Here is a 14622-nt window from a genome sequence, read left to right as displayed (position 1 = left end):
ATATAAGTTAATTAGTGTTTTCGAGGGGTATGTCTAAAGAGTAAATGAGACTCTCTTAAAAAATAGATTCAAAAAGTATACTCAAAAAATAAATATATAACAATCTTTTTCAATTTAAAATAAGATTATTTAATAGCGTCTCTCGAAATATTGTCAAACTATGAAGTTATTGGAGTGAGAATTACTATATCGCATTTGAATTTCAAATTTTAAAATATTGGGGATTTGCAGGTGGGATATGCATAGGATCCATGGTTTTTAGAGGTGTGTGCGTGTGAATACTTACATTAATGGTTATGCGTTACACATAATACAGTATTAATAATTACTTAGGATTTCAACGTTTCAACTCGCCAGGTGTCTAGTTCTCAAATGTATTCTAGAATCTTCCTCAGATAGAAAGGTTTATAGAAAGGTTTATAAAGTGCTCGGCTTCATTAATGTTGCTTCTTCCCAATGTAGAAATTATTTTCTAAGTTTTCCAGTTTTTCAGTCTTCCGAGTTTCTAAGTTTTAAACTTTTCCGTCTTCGTTTTGAGTTTTTACTTCACCAACGTGAGTCAGACAAGCATTAAGGGTAACTTGTAGTAAGTTTGTTTGTTCCATATTGCTTTTAAGGGTTTCTTTTAGTTGAGTATGGTTAGGGGAAATCGGGATGGAAAGGCTAGTAGTAGCGTGGGTAAAGGGGACCGACGAAAATCGAAGGCAAAGAGGCTGCAGGGAACCGTTTGTGATAGAATGAGATGCGATAGTTGTTGCAATGTAAGGGCTTGTTGATGCATAACTATGAATTCGAGTTTAACATTCCTCAAAGAGAGAACGAATTAATCACCGTCAGCGGGCCAAAACACGACAGTGGGAAACTAGGGTTCTATTTGCCCTTATATGCCTCGGAAGCTCGCTTTCACCTTCCACATGAATTCATTTGCGCGGTTTTGAATTAAGATAGAGTGGCCCCTAGGCAACTGTTTGGAGCCTCGTGGTGGATTTTGATTGGGTTTCTTATACTATGTCATTAGAGGGATGAGGTGCCCTATCTAAAGGTATTTCAAAATTTGTTCAGCTTCACTTCGACAAACCATGATCGGTAGCATCCTAGGATGTTGTGTTTCAATAAATGGTAGGTATGAGGATTGAGCATCTACTGCTGGGAAATGGGAGCAACTTGGGGTCGGATCGTTCCAAGTATATTTTGGTGGAGCACATGTTCATCGATGATCTCACTATTTCAACCACGTGGTCACTGCCTCCAAGCGAGCTGTGTTTGTCTGAGCCAAAATTGGTTGATAACTTTAAGACAACACAGTTCAATGCCCTTCGAAAGGGTAATCCCTTAGATGTCTCCAGGGTTGTCATGGTCAGATAGATGTTTAAGCATTGTTTGATGGCTGTGAGCCCCAAGGGTACAGAGACAGTGACTTCAATAGGGTTTTCAAAAATGGGACCCCAAGGATTCCACGTCACTTGTAATCATGGCCTCACGGTTGTGAGGACGAGGTGACCCGATTATTCTTTGGAGTGACCCAGGAGCTCTAGTTGTACATTATGACATACAAGTTTGAGGTGGTGCTCTCCGAGGAGGAAGTGGGGATGGAATTGCCTTTGACGAGGGGTGGGTTGATTGAAGGGTAGGCGACATTGTTGGCTTAGGGGGAGCTAGAGTTGCTCGGGTTGTTAACGCTCCTCAAGAGGTGGTGCATATTGATGAGGGGTCCAGTGATATTTAGGGGCAATCCCAACACTTCTTTGTTGGTGATTACGAGGGTATTAACATTGGTATTGACATTTCTAAGTTGAGGAATTGGGTTTAAGGGAGGCAGGAGTGGTTCAATAGATACATGGAGGACTACCCCGTGGGCTTTTTATCTCATAATATCACTTCAATATATTTTTTCCATATTATTATTGACATGCATCTGTAGGGATTTAACTACTTTGTTTGATTTTGTGTAGGTGAAATGGCTACCTTCCCAAACAATGTTTCAAGCAGTGAGGAGGCTGATGTTGAGCAGGCCCCGCTCAACAGTTTGAACACTGGGGCTCATCAAAAGAGATCTTAAACAATTTAGAGAGGAGAGGGCTCAACTCAAAATACTCCGGCGAAAGGTTACCGTGCCTCGTTCTTGCTACTTCAGAGCGTTTGCTTTGTTGTCTTGTTTCGATGGTCACAGAGACGGATTGTTTCTGCTCCTATTGCTGCAAGTTCTATTGATGTACCCTTTGACACTGTAATTGGACCATGCGTCGCTACTCCTTAACAAGTGTTGTACTTAACACATGTCTGTACCCCACTCTAGGTATGCCTTTGGTTCTTAACCTTTTGCCTAGTTTGTCTTTGTTATCAATCTTTATATTGTTGGTACTTATGACCTAGTAGTGTTTTAATACGCAGGTACATTTACCATGGTGCCACCTGCTGGGGTAAGCCCTATTGCCAACAAAGTTGACATGTGAAGTGACGAAAAAGATGAATAAAAGATGAGTAAAAAAAATTAACCAATAAAAGAAATAATGATAAAATAACAGATTTAATCTCAGCAATTTTTGTTTTAATCCTTAGACTCCGTTTGTTTGCCAGTAAAATATTTTTCGAAAAATAATTTCTGAAAAATAATTTACATTTCTGGAAATGATTTACTTTTCTAGTGTTTGGATGAACTTGTGTAAAATATTTTCTGTTGTTTAGCAGATTTCCTGAAAATATTTTTTGAAAAAACTGCTTTTACATATATTAATAAATTTATATATATTAATAAATTTATATTTTAAATTGTTTTTACAGATATTAAAATAATTTATTTATAAATAAATAAATTAAATTAAATATATAATAATACTCAATTATAAATAAATAAATCAAATTAAATATATCAATCAAATGGTTTAATTGTTCAAAATTGGCAATCATCCTATAAGATTCATTCACATCACATGTAAATGGTAAAAACTAATTAACATATTTGTAATTAAATAACCAAGTAGCAGCAGCTCGTCTGGTAACGTATTGAAGCCAAAAAATATATAGATCATACAAAAAAATATCTAATCTGAAATGAAAATATACTTTCATCTACATAAAAGTGGATCATATCTGATTGTATCTAATGAAAAACCCCAATATAAAATGAAAAATAAGGATGATGTTTGCAGTTTTAATAGTATCCTCAGGCATTTCAGTGCCATTGTAGATTTAATAAATGCCAAAAATGAAAAGTTTAGTACATGAGCCGCTCCTTTCAGAACAAAAATTTAAGGATCAAACAATACCTACTAAAGGGATCATACAAAGATGGTTCTACCCGCAAATGATTAATGCTTATCTCTATCCTCATTGCTCAGCATTTCACTTTCTCTTTTTCTTGCCCTAGGGATTTGCTACAATGGCAGAAAGGAATTGGAGAAAAAAAATTCATGATGCAACGAGATCAGGTGTTTCAGCCTCAATTGATAACTGCCCATCCAATTATCCAACCGGTCACGTAAGGATTTGATCTGTGGAATCCCCAAAACTTTTGGCAACACCTAAGAAACATGAATTGTTCCCTCAACTTGATCAATTATGCCCTCAATTAGACGAACCTGCAGTCATTATTCGCAAAAAGGTTATACAAGTTATCTTTAGAATTTTGAACCCTCTAAAGTATAACTAGTTGGTACATGCAGGCCTCAGCTCAAATGTGTACAATGGTGCATCGTCCATATGAAAAATTAAGACTTGGACTTCCACAAATGTTCACTATTCATAATAATTTGTATTTTCCTTGGCTTATATCCAAAATTTATTTGTGTCCCCTTATAGTTTGCAGTCCCTATTAAGGTGTCATGAAAAAACTGAAGATAAAGGAAAATGAATACGTGTAAAAACAAAGATGACAACAATATTATGAATATTTTAACTTACAGATAGGCTCTTCATGAGAAGATACTCAACATCCTCAATTGACACGATTTTGTTCTCTCAACAATAACTTTTAAAGGAATAGTTCGATCATCAGATGGGCGGCAGCATTGACACATATTGTACTTTAGTTTTTAACCACATACAATTATCAGCAACTTTCACCTGATCCCTTAGGGTATACTAAAACAATACACACCTGAAGATAATCTCCATTAAGCATAAAATATTAATTTTTTCCAAGAGCTTCTTCTCATTCTCAACCAAGGCTGGTTGAGCACTCAGTGTAGCATTGTGCACGCGACACAATTCTTCATAGCGAACCAAATTCCCAGAGTTAAAGGATTGGAGGATATAATAAAGTCACTCCACCTTGGTCCCCAAAAGACTCTTTATCTGTAAATGATGCCAACAGTCATCATCTCAAACATAACAAAATAAAAACGTCAAAGCAAAGAAATTCAGAAGGGAAAAAAAGAAAAAGAAAAAAACTACAACACAAACTCCATTTTAAATCAATCCAACACAATGAAAAATAAGAATGTATTCATGTAATTGCAATAGCATGAAAAGAAATGCAAAACGGAAAGAGGCTCTTAATAGCAGGCACTTTTCAGTTATTAAACCTCCACATACATTAACATGAGTATCATAAATGAGGCCTATGAACCTTATCTCTGTGCAATTAAAAGCACATTTTCTTAATCAAGACTGCATCTATCATCTCCATAACAATTGGACCTGCTGCAATATATAGTGAATTTAAGAAACTTATAAATATGTGCTTTATAATTGGATGAGCAATGAGTTCTCCAAAGTTGTAGATGTTATCTCCCAAAAGAGCATAAAGGGACAGATCAAATGCCAAATCCTATATCAAAATAGTTCAAATAAAATTAAATGAAATGAAGCCAGTCGATTCAATGCTAGAACAACACACAGTTGAATAGATTAGTAAAGCTAAAGAAAATTAGCAATGACACACCAAAAGCACCAAATCATAAAAAATAATGGATCTTTATCATAGAACTAAAGAAATTAAAACAACTCAATCCATTAAATATGTGAAGCAACCTCTTTGCACTCATTTTTTTCTAACACTTGTTCACAAGTCCTAGCAACACATACTCAAACTCTTTGCATTTGATCTATTCCAAGACTTGTTCCTAAGGCCAAGCAACTAGAATGTCTAAAGATGATAAGTGTACAAAAAGAATGCCAGATATTTTAGTAATAGTTGCACTGTGACTGCCTCATAAAGGTTAAATTATATGAAAAGCCCCTATACTATGCTCTTTTTGTTTGCGGATATAGTCTCTACTATAATTTGATAATTTCTGGTCCCTTTAATTTTCAAAATGTACATTTCAAGTCCTGAAGCCAATATTTTTGATTGATAATTCCATCAAATAATTTGACTTTTTTTTTTACATGCTGTGATATGGCATAGGCATTTTTTATACAATTGAACACCAAAGACTGTTGCTACTTACCTCCCCTTTCTAATGCTAAGCTTGTGTTAAAAAGAAAAAGGATTCATGAATAGCATGCATAGGAACCAACAAAAATTAATTGAGAACAATATAGTTAAGGCAACAACAATAGGCATTCACATCTCTTTCCCCCTTCAAATGGTTCTCTAAAGTATAACTAGGTTATGAAGTATTACTAAGGTTTAAAAAGTATGGTCAAACTCTAGGCAAAATCATTTCACATTAGCAACTTGTTTGATATCCAAAATTGAACGATGAACTGAATTTGGAAATTTCTTATTCCACTCTCATGTTCATTCAAATTGAGCATGTTTTCAAGCTTTCAACAACAAGGCATCGTGGGTAACCCATAGAAACAGAACAATTAAAGAAGAAAAAAAACTAAATAACATAAAACAAATAGCTCCATAAAATTACCTGCATAGTTTAATAGTCGGATACAACTATTAAACATAACCCAGTTTGAGAAACCAAAGCTCAATAATTGAAAATGACATTTTCTAATAAAAGAAGTTGGTTTTATCCATTAAAACTAAATACCCATTAATAAATTCATCACTTTTAACCCATATATATAACTTCTTATAACAAAGAAGAGATTGACAATTTTAAAGAAAAATCAAACAGAACTTAAAGGTAGAGGCTTTGAATAACTCAATTAAATCTACAAGCTTGAGAGTTGGAGTTGGAAGCAAAATGGAAAAGAAGGAAAATACATGAGAAAAAAATAAAAATAAAGAACACACATCCTTTTTCAGTGGCTGCTGGAGATGGATATTGCAGAGAGTGAGAGCGTGAAGACTTCAGAGGCACTTAAAAACCAGAGGAAAATATAAAGTTTGGGTATTGGGCCTTGAACTGAGAAAGAGATTCTGAGAAAGAGAGAAAGATAGGAAATGAAACAACGGCGTGTAAAATTTGCCTGAGAAGAGAAGATATGCGATAGTAAGGAAAAATAGAAGAAATATTTAAGAAGTTGAAGAACCAAAGAAAAGAAAAAGACTTACTTGGATGAAGAAGGAGATGGAAAAAGTTGAAGAAGGGAAGAAGAAGAAGACTTACCTGGATGAAGAAGAGGATGGAAAATGTCTTACGGAAATAAAATCAGTAAGACATTTTCCCCAAATTGTAGGTCATTTTACCCGTGCCTAGGAAAACATTTTCCTAATGTAAAATGTTTTCAACCATCCAAACACCGTAAAACTAAGATAATATTTTCCGGAAAATATTTTCCTGGCTTTCAAACGGAGCTTTAATTTTACATTGAAGTAGATCATTTCTTATGTGTGTATATGTATATTACGAGTTAATTAAATATAAACTTAATTGGAACATAATTAAAAATCTTTATTATATTTAATATAAAATATATAAAAATTAATTTAAATATGAAATCATCTAGAAAAATAAAAACATATATTATAATTTAAACCTAATATTTCATTATCTTATAAGTCTCAATATTATCATTTCGATAATTAGGGATGACAATAGAGCAGGACATGGGTAGATGTTGTTAAATCCACTACTGCCTCACAGTTGGCATATTTCACTTTACTACCGAACTCAATTAGAACATAATTAAAAACCTTTGTTATAATTTATATAAAATATATAAAAATTAATTTAAATCTAATATAGAAAAATAAGTACATATTATAATTTAAACCTAAGATTTCATGATCTTGTAAGCCTTAATATTACCATTTCAATAATTAGGAATGACAATACAGTAAGATGGGGGTCGATGTTGCTAAATTCACCACCATCTCGCAGTTGGCACTTTTTACTTTGCTACACACCCTACTCCACAAATGAATATATAATTTTAAAAACTACTATAATATCTATGAAAGTTGGATACGTCTATCTCCAGTCCACCTCTTTTCGCTTTATTTTAATTTTGCTACTCATCTTTAATATTTTCAATATTTCTGAAGTTGGATAAATATTTAAACATAAAATATATGATTTTTTATAATATATTATTACATTTTTACTCTTTGAATGAATATATTATGAAACTGGACGAGGCAGGACAAACAATTACTGTAACTGCTCCCTACCCACAATTCAAAAAAAAAAAATTCACCCACTCCACTTAGACTTGCTCCTAAGTCGAGCCATCCGTCCAGACTCGAAGGCCTACCTGAAAAGTGGGAGGATTTGGACAAAATACGAGGCTCGAAAAATGAGTTTGGATAAAATTTAATGCTCGTTTTCTACATGGGCCAGACCTTGGGCAAGATCTTTTTCATCGAGCCTAGCTCACCCAAATATAACCCAACCCAATAATAATTAAACTCATTACCCAAAATCTAAAAAAAAATTTATCCAACTAAATAACCCAACTCAACCCAAAATATAAAATTTTAAAATTTATATTTAATACAATAAATCATTTATTATATTTATTTATATTTTTAATATAATAAAATAGTTCTTATATTTATGGTAGCGTTTTTATATAAATACTTTTAATGTGTTAGAAAATTTTTAATTTAGTCTTTTCTTTAGTGTATTATATTTAAAAAATTTTAAAAAATATGGGTCGGCCGATTCAGACTCATGTTTACTTTTCTTAAATTGAATCGAAATTGTGCAAAAAAATAAGCCCATTTTTAGGCCAGGCCAAACCCGAGTCTAAAGAATAAGTCTAAATATCTTTTATGGACCCGACTAAGCACCTCAAATTTAACCCACATTCAAGTAACTTCATTATGATGGATTGGAGTAAATTGGAGTGTTGGAATTTTATATTGTATGATATAATTTTTTACATGGATATGTGAAAACTTACAAATAAAAATGATTTGAAGTTGCAATTTTCCATCGATTCACTTTTAAACCAAACCCAACGTTCAAAGGTGAAAGCCCACCCTGTTTTGGAGAAACACTCTCACTTGGTAAAAGCATTTGATTTCTAACAATAAACCCTAAACCAACCCAAAAAACGAAAACACAAGCGCATCGACTATGGATGACGCGGAGGGAGGTCTCAGCTTCGATTTCGAGGGCGGTCTCGATGCCGGCCCTCCCGCCCCCACTGCCTCCATGCCTGTCGTCAATTCCGATCCTTCTGCCGCCAACAATACCAACAATTTTACCGCCCCTGGTGGTGTTCAGGCTTCGATAAATGATCCCGTCGCAAATCAAGGTGGTGGAGCTGGCCGAAGGAGCTTCCGTCAGACTGTGTGCCGGCATTGGCTCCGCAGTCTCTGCATGAAGGGTGATGCCTGTGGCTTCCTTCACCAGTACGACAAGTCCCGCATGCCCGTCTGCCGTTTTTTTCGGCTTTTTGGTGAGTGCCGGGAGCAAGATTGTGTGTACAAACACACCAACGAGGATATCAAAGAGTGTAACATGTGCGTTTTTCTTTTGCTTTTTGGCTTAATTATACTTGTATTTTCTTCTTTTACATTGAATCGATAGCTAGCACCATTTTTTTTTATAGGATTTGGGTTAGCGGAACACTTAGATATAAGCTAAAATGGTGCTACTTTATATTGAATGTAACTTGCGAGATTGTCCTTTCTTTTATCTTCAATGAAATTTGTTAACAGCTTATAGAAATTGTGCTTTACATTGGTAAAACTAACTATAAGGAATGATGGGTATTTTCTTTTGGACGTCACTGGGACATCCAAATCATTTTGTTTTCCTCGAATTCAGTAAAGAGCTTACCTTTCATGCACCCTAATACAGACCCTGGAATTTCTTGAATATATTAGTACCAATTCTGTTTTATCATTAAGAATGTTTATTAATATGCAAAATTCCGCGGCTGCAGGTACAAGCTAGGTTTTTGTCCTAATGGTCCTGACTGCCGATATAGGCATGCAAAGTTCCCAGGACCTCCTCCTCCTGTGGAAGAAGTCCTGCAGAAGATTCAGCAATTAAGTGCTTACAATTATAACAACAAATTTTATCAACAGCGGAATGCTGGCTTCCCCCAACAAACTGAAAAATCACAGATTCCACAAGCACAAAACAATGTAAACCAAGGAGCAGCTGGAAAACCTTCAGCAACTGAATCTACTAACGTGCAGCAGCAGCAGCAGCAGCAGCAACAACAAGTTCAACAACCGCAACAACAGGTCAGCCAGACCCAGATACAAAATGTCCCCAATGGTCAGTCTAACCAGGCAAACAGAACTGCTATACCTTTGCCTCAAGGAATATCTAGGTGTGTTCAGAGTCCTGGGGTCTTTAATTGAGTTCTGTAAATCATTAATTGTATTTTATTTTAAATACAGTTAAGATACATCTTTTATTCAATAATAATTGCCCAAAGGAATTGTCATTATCTATAAGGTGTAATTGGTATCATAAAACCTGAAATAGGTAGTTGTTCTTTTTATTACACGTCTATACTGTATTATTCAAATTTGACAATTGAATGATTTACTATTCTTTTCTGCGTTGTTTTCCTCTTTCAAGCTCTTGTATTCTTTATTTTGCAGGGGCATCTAAAAATATGTTGATGCCTGTAAACTTTTGGACTAGATAGTACAGTTAAGGGTTGAATAAATTTATCATTTTTCTTCTCCTTTTGTCTTCTGTCTACAAAGAGAAATGAAGTTATTATAAACTAAACTTGTTGAAGCCTTAGATACAACGAACAACTTTCTTGTGGTGAAAAGGATTGAGAAATTTAATGTATTATCATTTTCTTTATTTAGAATTTCAAAATATTTTTATACAACTAGGCCATCTTGTTTACAAAGGCGTTATGTACTCTGGTATCAGTGTGTTTATTTCCTAGTTTTGTTGGTTTAGATCTGAAAGAAAATCAATCACCTTTTTTTTTCCTTCTATTCCAGTGGCATGCTTATTTTGCTGGATTTGATTATTAAGTTTACAGCTTCTTGTCTTTTCTACTTTATATGCTATGATGTGATCCAGTGAGAGATATGACAGATTAGAGATTATATGAACAAGAAAGTGATTTACATGAACAATAGAGGAAAAAGGTTATTGTTGTAAGTGTAACCCTGTTGTAGAATGAATTAAAATGCTCTGTAGTAAGAACCCTATCTGTAGATCTATGCTTAAGTTTACGTAAAAATCTGTAAATAGTGAGTGTATTGGTTTTGCATTTGTCAATCTTTCCAACGGTTTTCAACTAATATGTCTAAAAATCCTTAAGTATAAATTCACTTTATAATCAACAGTAAGCCATTGCCTTCTTATTATAATACTTTGTTCTTTGTTTAATGATTGATTATTGTTGTGAAATTCCATCTTAACTGTTGCTGTGGTAGTCATCTACCTTATACCAAGCTGACAGATTCTGTTTGCTGTTCTATTATTTTCTGAATTTTACATTATTGGCAGTGTTATGTTTCTTTGCTGTGAAAAACTTGATTATAATTGATTACTCTTAAAAATGGCACCCTAGGTATTTTATTGTTAAAAGTTGCAACCGTGAAAATCTGGAACTATCTGTTCAACAAGGAGTATGGGCAACTCAAAGAAGCAATGAGTCTAAACTGAATGAAGCTTTTGATTCTGCTGAAAATGTGATTTTGGTCTTCTCCGTTAACCGTACACGGCATTTCCAGGTAGTTCAGAAATCTAATATCCTCCATCTGTTCAATTTGAGAACCCATACCTTTGTGTTATTCTGAAATAACTTATTCTGTATCCTCTATATTCAATTTGAGAATTCATACTTGTGTTATTCTGAAATAACTTGTCACCCATAGGTCTTGCATTACTGTTTAGTCAGTCTTTAATAGATCATTATATAAACAATAGTCCAAAATGTTGCCTTTTTATGTTGTATGATGTCTTAGTTATTACATTGTCTTGTCTTATTAGGGTTGTGCCAAAATGACATCCAAAATTGGTGGATCTGTTGCTGGAGGCAACTGGAAATATGCTCATGGAACTGCACATTATGGACGTAATTTCTCGGTAAAATGGTTAAAGGTGTGTTTCTCTATACCCCTCCCCCCTCCTTTCCTTTTAAAATAAAATTTCTATGAAGCTAAGTTTTAAGGAACTAAAAACATTAAAGATATTCTTAGCATGGAGGTAGTTTTGACAATTTGTGTTTATTAGATATAATATTGCTGCACTGGCTGATTGGTTTTGTGCCCTCTGTTAGATGCAATAATTTGAATTTTTTGGGCATTCATCCACAAATTTTCTGAGATTCTGATGACCAACTGCTGCTTGATATGTAGTTATGTGAGCTGTCTTTCCACAAAACTCGGCATTTGAGGAACCCCTACAATGAGAACTTACCAGTGAAGGTATAATTCCAGCCTTTGATGGTTAAGCCTTAACATTGATTGAGTATAACTTGGCAATAATTTTGTCATCTTATATGAATTATTTATCTGCTTTTACCATGTATAATTTAGCTTTAATATACTGTTTGCAATAGACAATATCACAATATTTTAGCATGTGATGCTGTTGTTTTTGGTGTGATTATAGTTCAACCTTACTGCTGTATTTTGTGCACTTGCAGATAAGTAGAGATTGCCAGGAGTTAGAGCCTTCTGTTGGTGAGCAGTTGGCCTCCTTGCTTTATCTTGAGCCAGATAGTGAGCTTATGGTATGCTTATTCTATTTTATTTTTTGATACCTGAGTTCGAAAACAATAGAAATATAATTATAAGAAAATTGTGGGAAAGTTGAAAATTAGGAATAAACAGAGAAGGAGCCAAATCTTGTGTATACTTGATTAGACGCTAATTAGTATGATCTTATTTACATACCCTAATATGAGGTCCTTGTATGGTATATGAGTATGGGTTAAAGACTCGTGCAGGCTAATAGTGTCCTAATAAATCATATTATGCTGGTGGCAGTAGTGATAAGGTTTTGTGGACTCCAGAGTGTTTTGGGGAGTTGAGTTATCATGTTGTGCTTACTAGAGCAATGTATTTTTGTACTTGATGTTCCGTGGGAAATTGGTTAGAAACTAACTGTTTTGAGGCACATTGCAGTTTGCTAATAGTCTGTCAAAGTTAAATACTAGTATTGTTTTGAACTACTTAAAGAAGGTAACGCTGTTGAAACATCATGAATTTGTATGTTTTATTCAACTGTTTAATCCCCATGGTATACAGGCAATTTCACTGGCATTTTGTTTGGGTTTTGGCATTGCTTTCATTTTGCCATGCTTTTGGTTGAGATAAATAGGATGCTGTATAAGGCTTACATTTTGACTTGCCTTTCATGTTATTGGATACCCACAATGAATGAATTTGTACGATGTATTCAATTGTTTAATCTCTTGGGATACAGGCAATTTCACTGGCAGCAGAATCAAAAAGAGAAGAAGAGAAAGCAAAGGGAGTCAATTCAGATAATGCAGAGAACCCTGACATTGTTCCATTTGAGGACAATGAAGAAGAGGAAGAGGAAGAAAGTGAGGAGGAGGATGAAAGCTTTGGTGCTGCAGCTCAGGGCAGAGGAAGAGGCAGAGGAATCATGTGGCCCCCTCACATGCCGCTAGGCCGTGGTGCCAGACCCATGCCTGGAATGCGAGGTTTTCCACCGATGATGATGGGTGGTGATGGCTTTTCTTATGGACCAGTTACACCTGATGGTTTTGGGATGCCAGATCTTTTTGGTGCTCCTCGTCCTTTTGCACCGTATGGACCCAGGTTTTCTGGAGATTTTACAGGTCCTGCATCTGGCATGATGTTTCCAGGGCGACCTCCACAGCCTGGGGGAATGTTTCCATCTGGTGGAATTGGGATGATGATGGGTCCAGGGCGTGCACCATTTATGGGGGGTATGGGGCCCACAGGTACTAATCCTGCTCGAGGTGGCCGGCCCGTTGGCATGCCTCCTATGTTTCCCCTACCTCCAGCACCTGCCTCTCAGAACTCTGGCCGGGCTATTAAAAGAGATCAGAGGACACCGACCAATGACAGATCTAGTGCAGGATCAGAGCAGGGTAGAGGTCAGGAAATGGGTGGTCCAGGGGGCGGGTTGGACGATGAGACACAGTATCAGCAAGAAGGACAAAAGGCCCACCATGAAGATCAGTTTGCTGCTGGAAACAGCTTCAGAAATGATGACAGTGAAAGTGAGGATGAGGCACCCAGGAGGTCAAGGCATGGGGAAGGGAAGAAGAAACGGAGAGGCTTGGAAGGAGATGTTGCCACTGCTTCTGATCACTAGATGCAATGCTTACGGTTTGGAGGATGTTAGAATCACTGCCTTGCTCTCAACCACGTTGTCTTGCTGCCATTGTTGAACATTTTTAAGCAACTGACTTTGCATATGTAGATGGTTTCATCTCACAATTGACATACTGGAGAGCTGCAGAAAAACCTAGGTTTAGATTGTGTTTTGGTGCATTAGTTTTGCTCCAAACTGTGGAACTATATTGTTTATTGTGTATGATCATGCACCGGATCACGAGAAGAGTGAATATATATTGTCAAGAAAGGTATTTAGCCTACATGCTATATCTCATGTAAGATTTCATGTTGGAAGGGTTAGGACATGGAAGTAAAAGGAAAAGGCTCTTCATTGGAGTTGGATGCATGATATTTAATGTTTCACGGTTTATACCCATTTCAGCTTCCTTTTGTTTTTATTGCCATTGTTCTTTTTTTTTTCTTTCTTGGTGTTCCTATTGGCATTGTTAATGATTCAAAATTTTGAAGCAATGCAGAATGTTTCTGAATTATTGGATCACATAATACATGGACAACACGACCAAAGATGCATGGAAACTTCTCTTTTTTGAGCATGCCTCTCAAATAGAAAAAGGGTAAACTGCATCATAGGTCTCCTGGGTCTTTTTCTTTGCCCCCCAATTATGAATTTTTTTTTTAAATTGATTACCTGGATTTGTCTTAATTTTGTCACCCAATGAATTTTTTTAAATTGATTTTTTTAAAAAAAAAAGTGATTACCTAACTATGGATTTGTCTCAGTTTTGTCACCCAATGAGTTTTTTTAAATTGGACATCCAACTAAACAAGATTGTTTTTTTAGTCCCATCTCTGTTAATTGCACTAAAAATTGGGTAACATGATAGTTAAAAAATCGATATAATAACAAATTTAGTTCTCAACTTTTACATATTATTTCAATGTAATCATAATTTTAAAAATTAACCCTCAAAATTTACAAATGATCACAATTTGGTCCTAATTCTAAAACTTCAAAGAAATATATAAAAATACATAAACATTTTTAAAAATATAATAATAAATTTAAATTTTATATTATGTTGAATTTTTTACATTTTATA

At 35.0% G+C, this 14622-nt stretch overlaps 1 protein-coding gene and 1 pseudogene across 2 annotated transcripts; one reads left to right on the top strand and one right to left on the bottom strand.

Annotated features, from left to right (window-relative positions):
* Positions 1-3093: 3093 nt before the first annotated feature.
* LOC108476800 (26S proteasome non-ATPase regulatory subunit 13 homolog B-like) lies at positions 3094-5813 on the bottom strand (annotated as a pseudogene).
* A 2320-nt stretch (positions 5814-8133) lies between these two features.
* Positions 8134-13937, top strand: LOC108479519 (30-kDa cleavage and polyadenylation specificity factor 30). Of its 2 annotated transcripts, none has more exons than XM_053023094.1 (7): positions 8134-8755; positions 9181-9576; positions 10792-10954; positions 11214-11324; positions 11582-11650; positions 11872-11958; positions 12476-12731. In XM_053023094.1, exons 1-7 carry the CDS (start codon positions 8367-8369, stop codon positions 12542-12544), a joined length of 1284 nt encoding a protein of 427 aa, XP_052879054.1. In that variant the 5' UTR covers positions 8134-8366; the 3' UTR covers positions 12545-12731. The 2 variants fall into 2 exon arrangements, with proteins under 2 accessions (XP_052879054.1, XP_017637668.1); XM_017782179.2 differs by having other exon boundaries at positions 8154-8755; positions 12654-13937.
* Positions 13938-14622: the final 685 nt, after the last annotated feature.

The sequence above is a fragment of the Gossypium arboreum genome, chromosome 12 (genome assembly GCF_025698485.1).
Source record: "Gossypium arboreum isolate Shixiya-1 chromosome 12, ASM2569848v2, whole genome shotgun sequence".
In the NCBI taxonomy this organism is placed as follows: domain Eukaryota; kingdom Viridiplantae; phylum Streptophyta; class Magnoliopsida; order Malvales; family Malvaceae; genus Gossypium; species Gossypium arboreum.
The sequence above is the reverse complement of the archived record's forward strand: the minus strand, read 5'-3'. Positions and strand labels throughout refer to the sequence as shown.

What these genes read in the sequence shown, in the direction of transcription:
- LOC108479519 (XM_017782179.2), top strand. Translation starts at nt 8,367, where the DNA reads ATGGATGACGCGGAGGGAGGTCTCAGCTTCGATTTCGAGGGCGGTCTC. An exon ending in ACCGTACACGGCATTTCCAG is followed by an intron (nt 10,955 to 11,213) that starts GTAGTTCAGAAA and finishes TTGTCTTATTAG; the next exon opens with GGTTGTGCCAAAATGACATC. An exon ending in TCTCGGTAAAATGGTTAAAG is followed by an intron (nt 11,325 to 11,581) that starts GTGTGTTTCTCT and finishes CTTGATATGTAG; the next exon opens with TTATGTGAGCTGTCTTTCCA.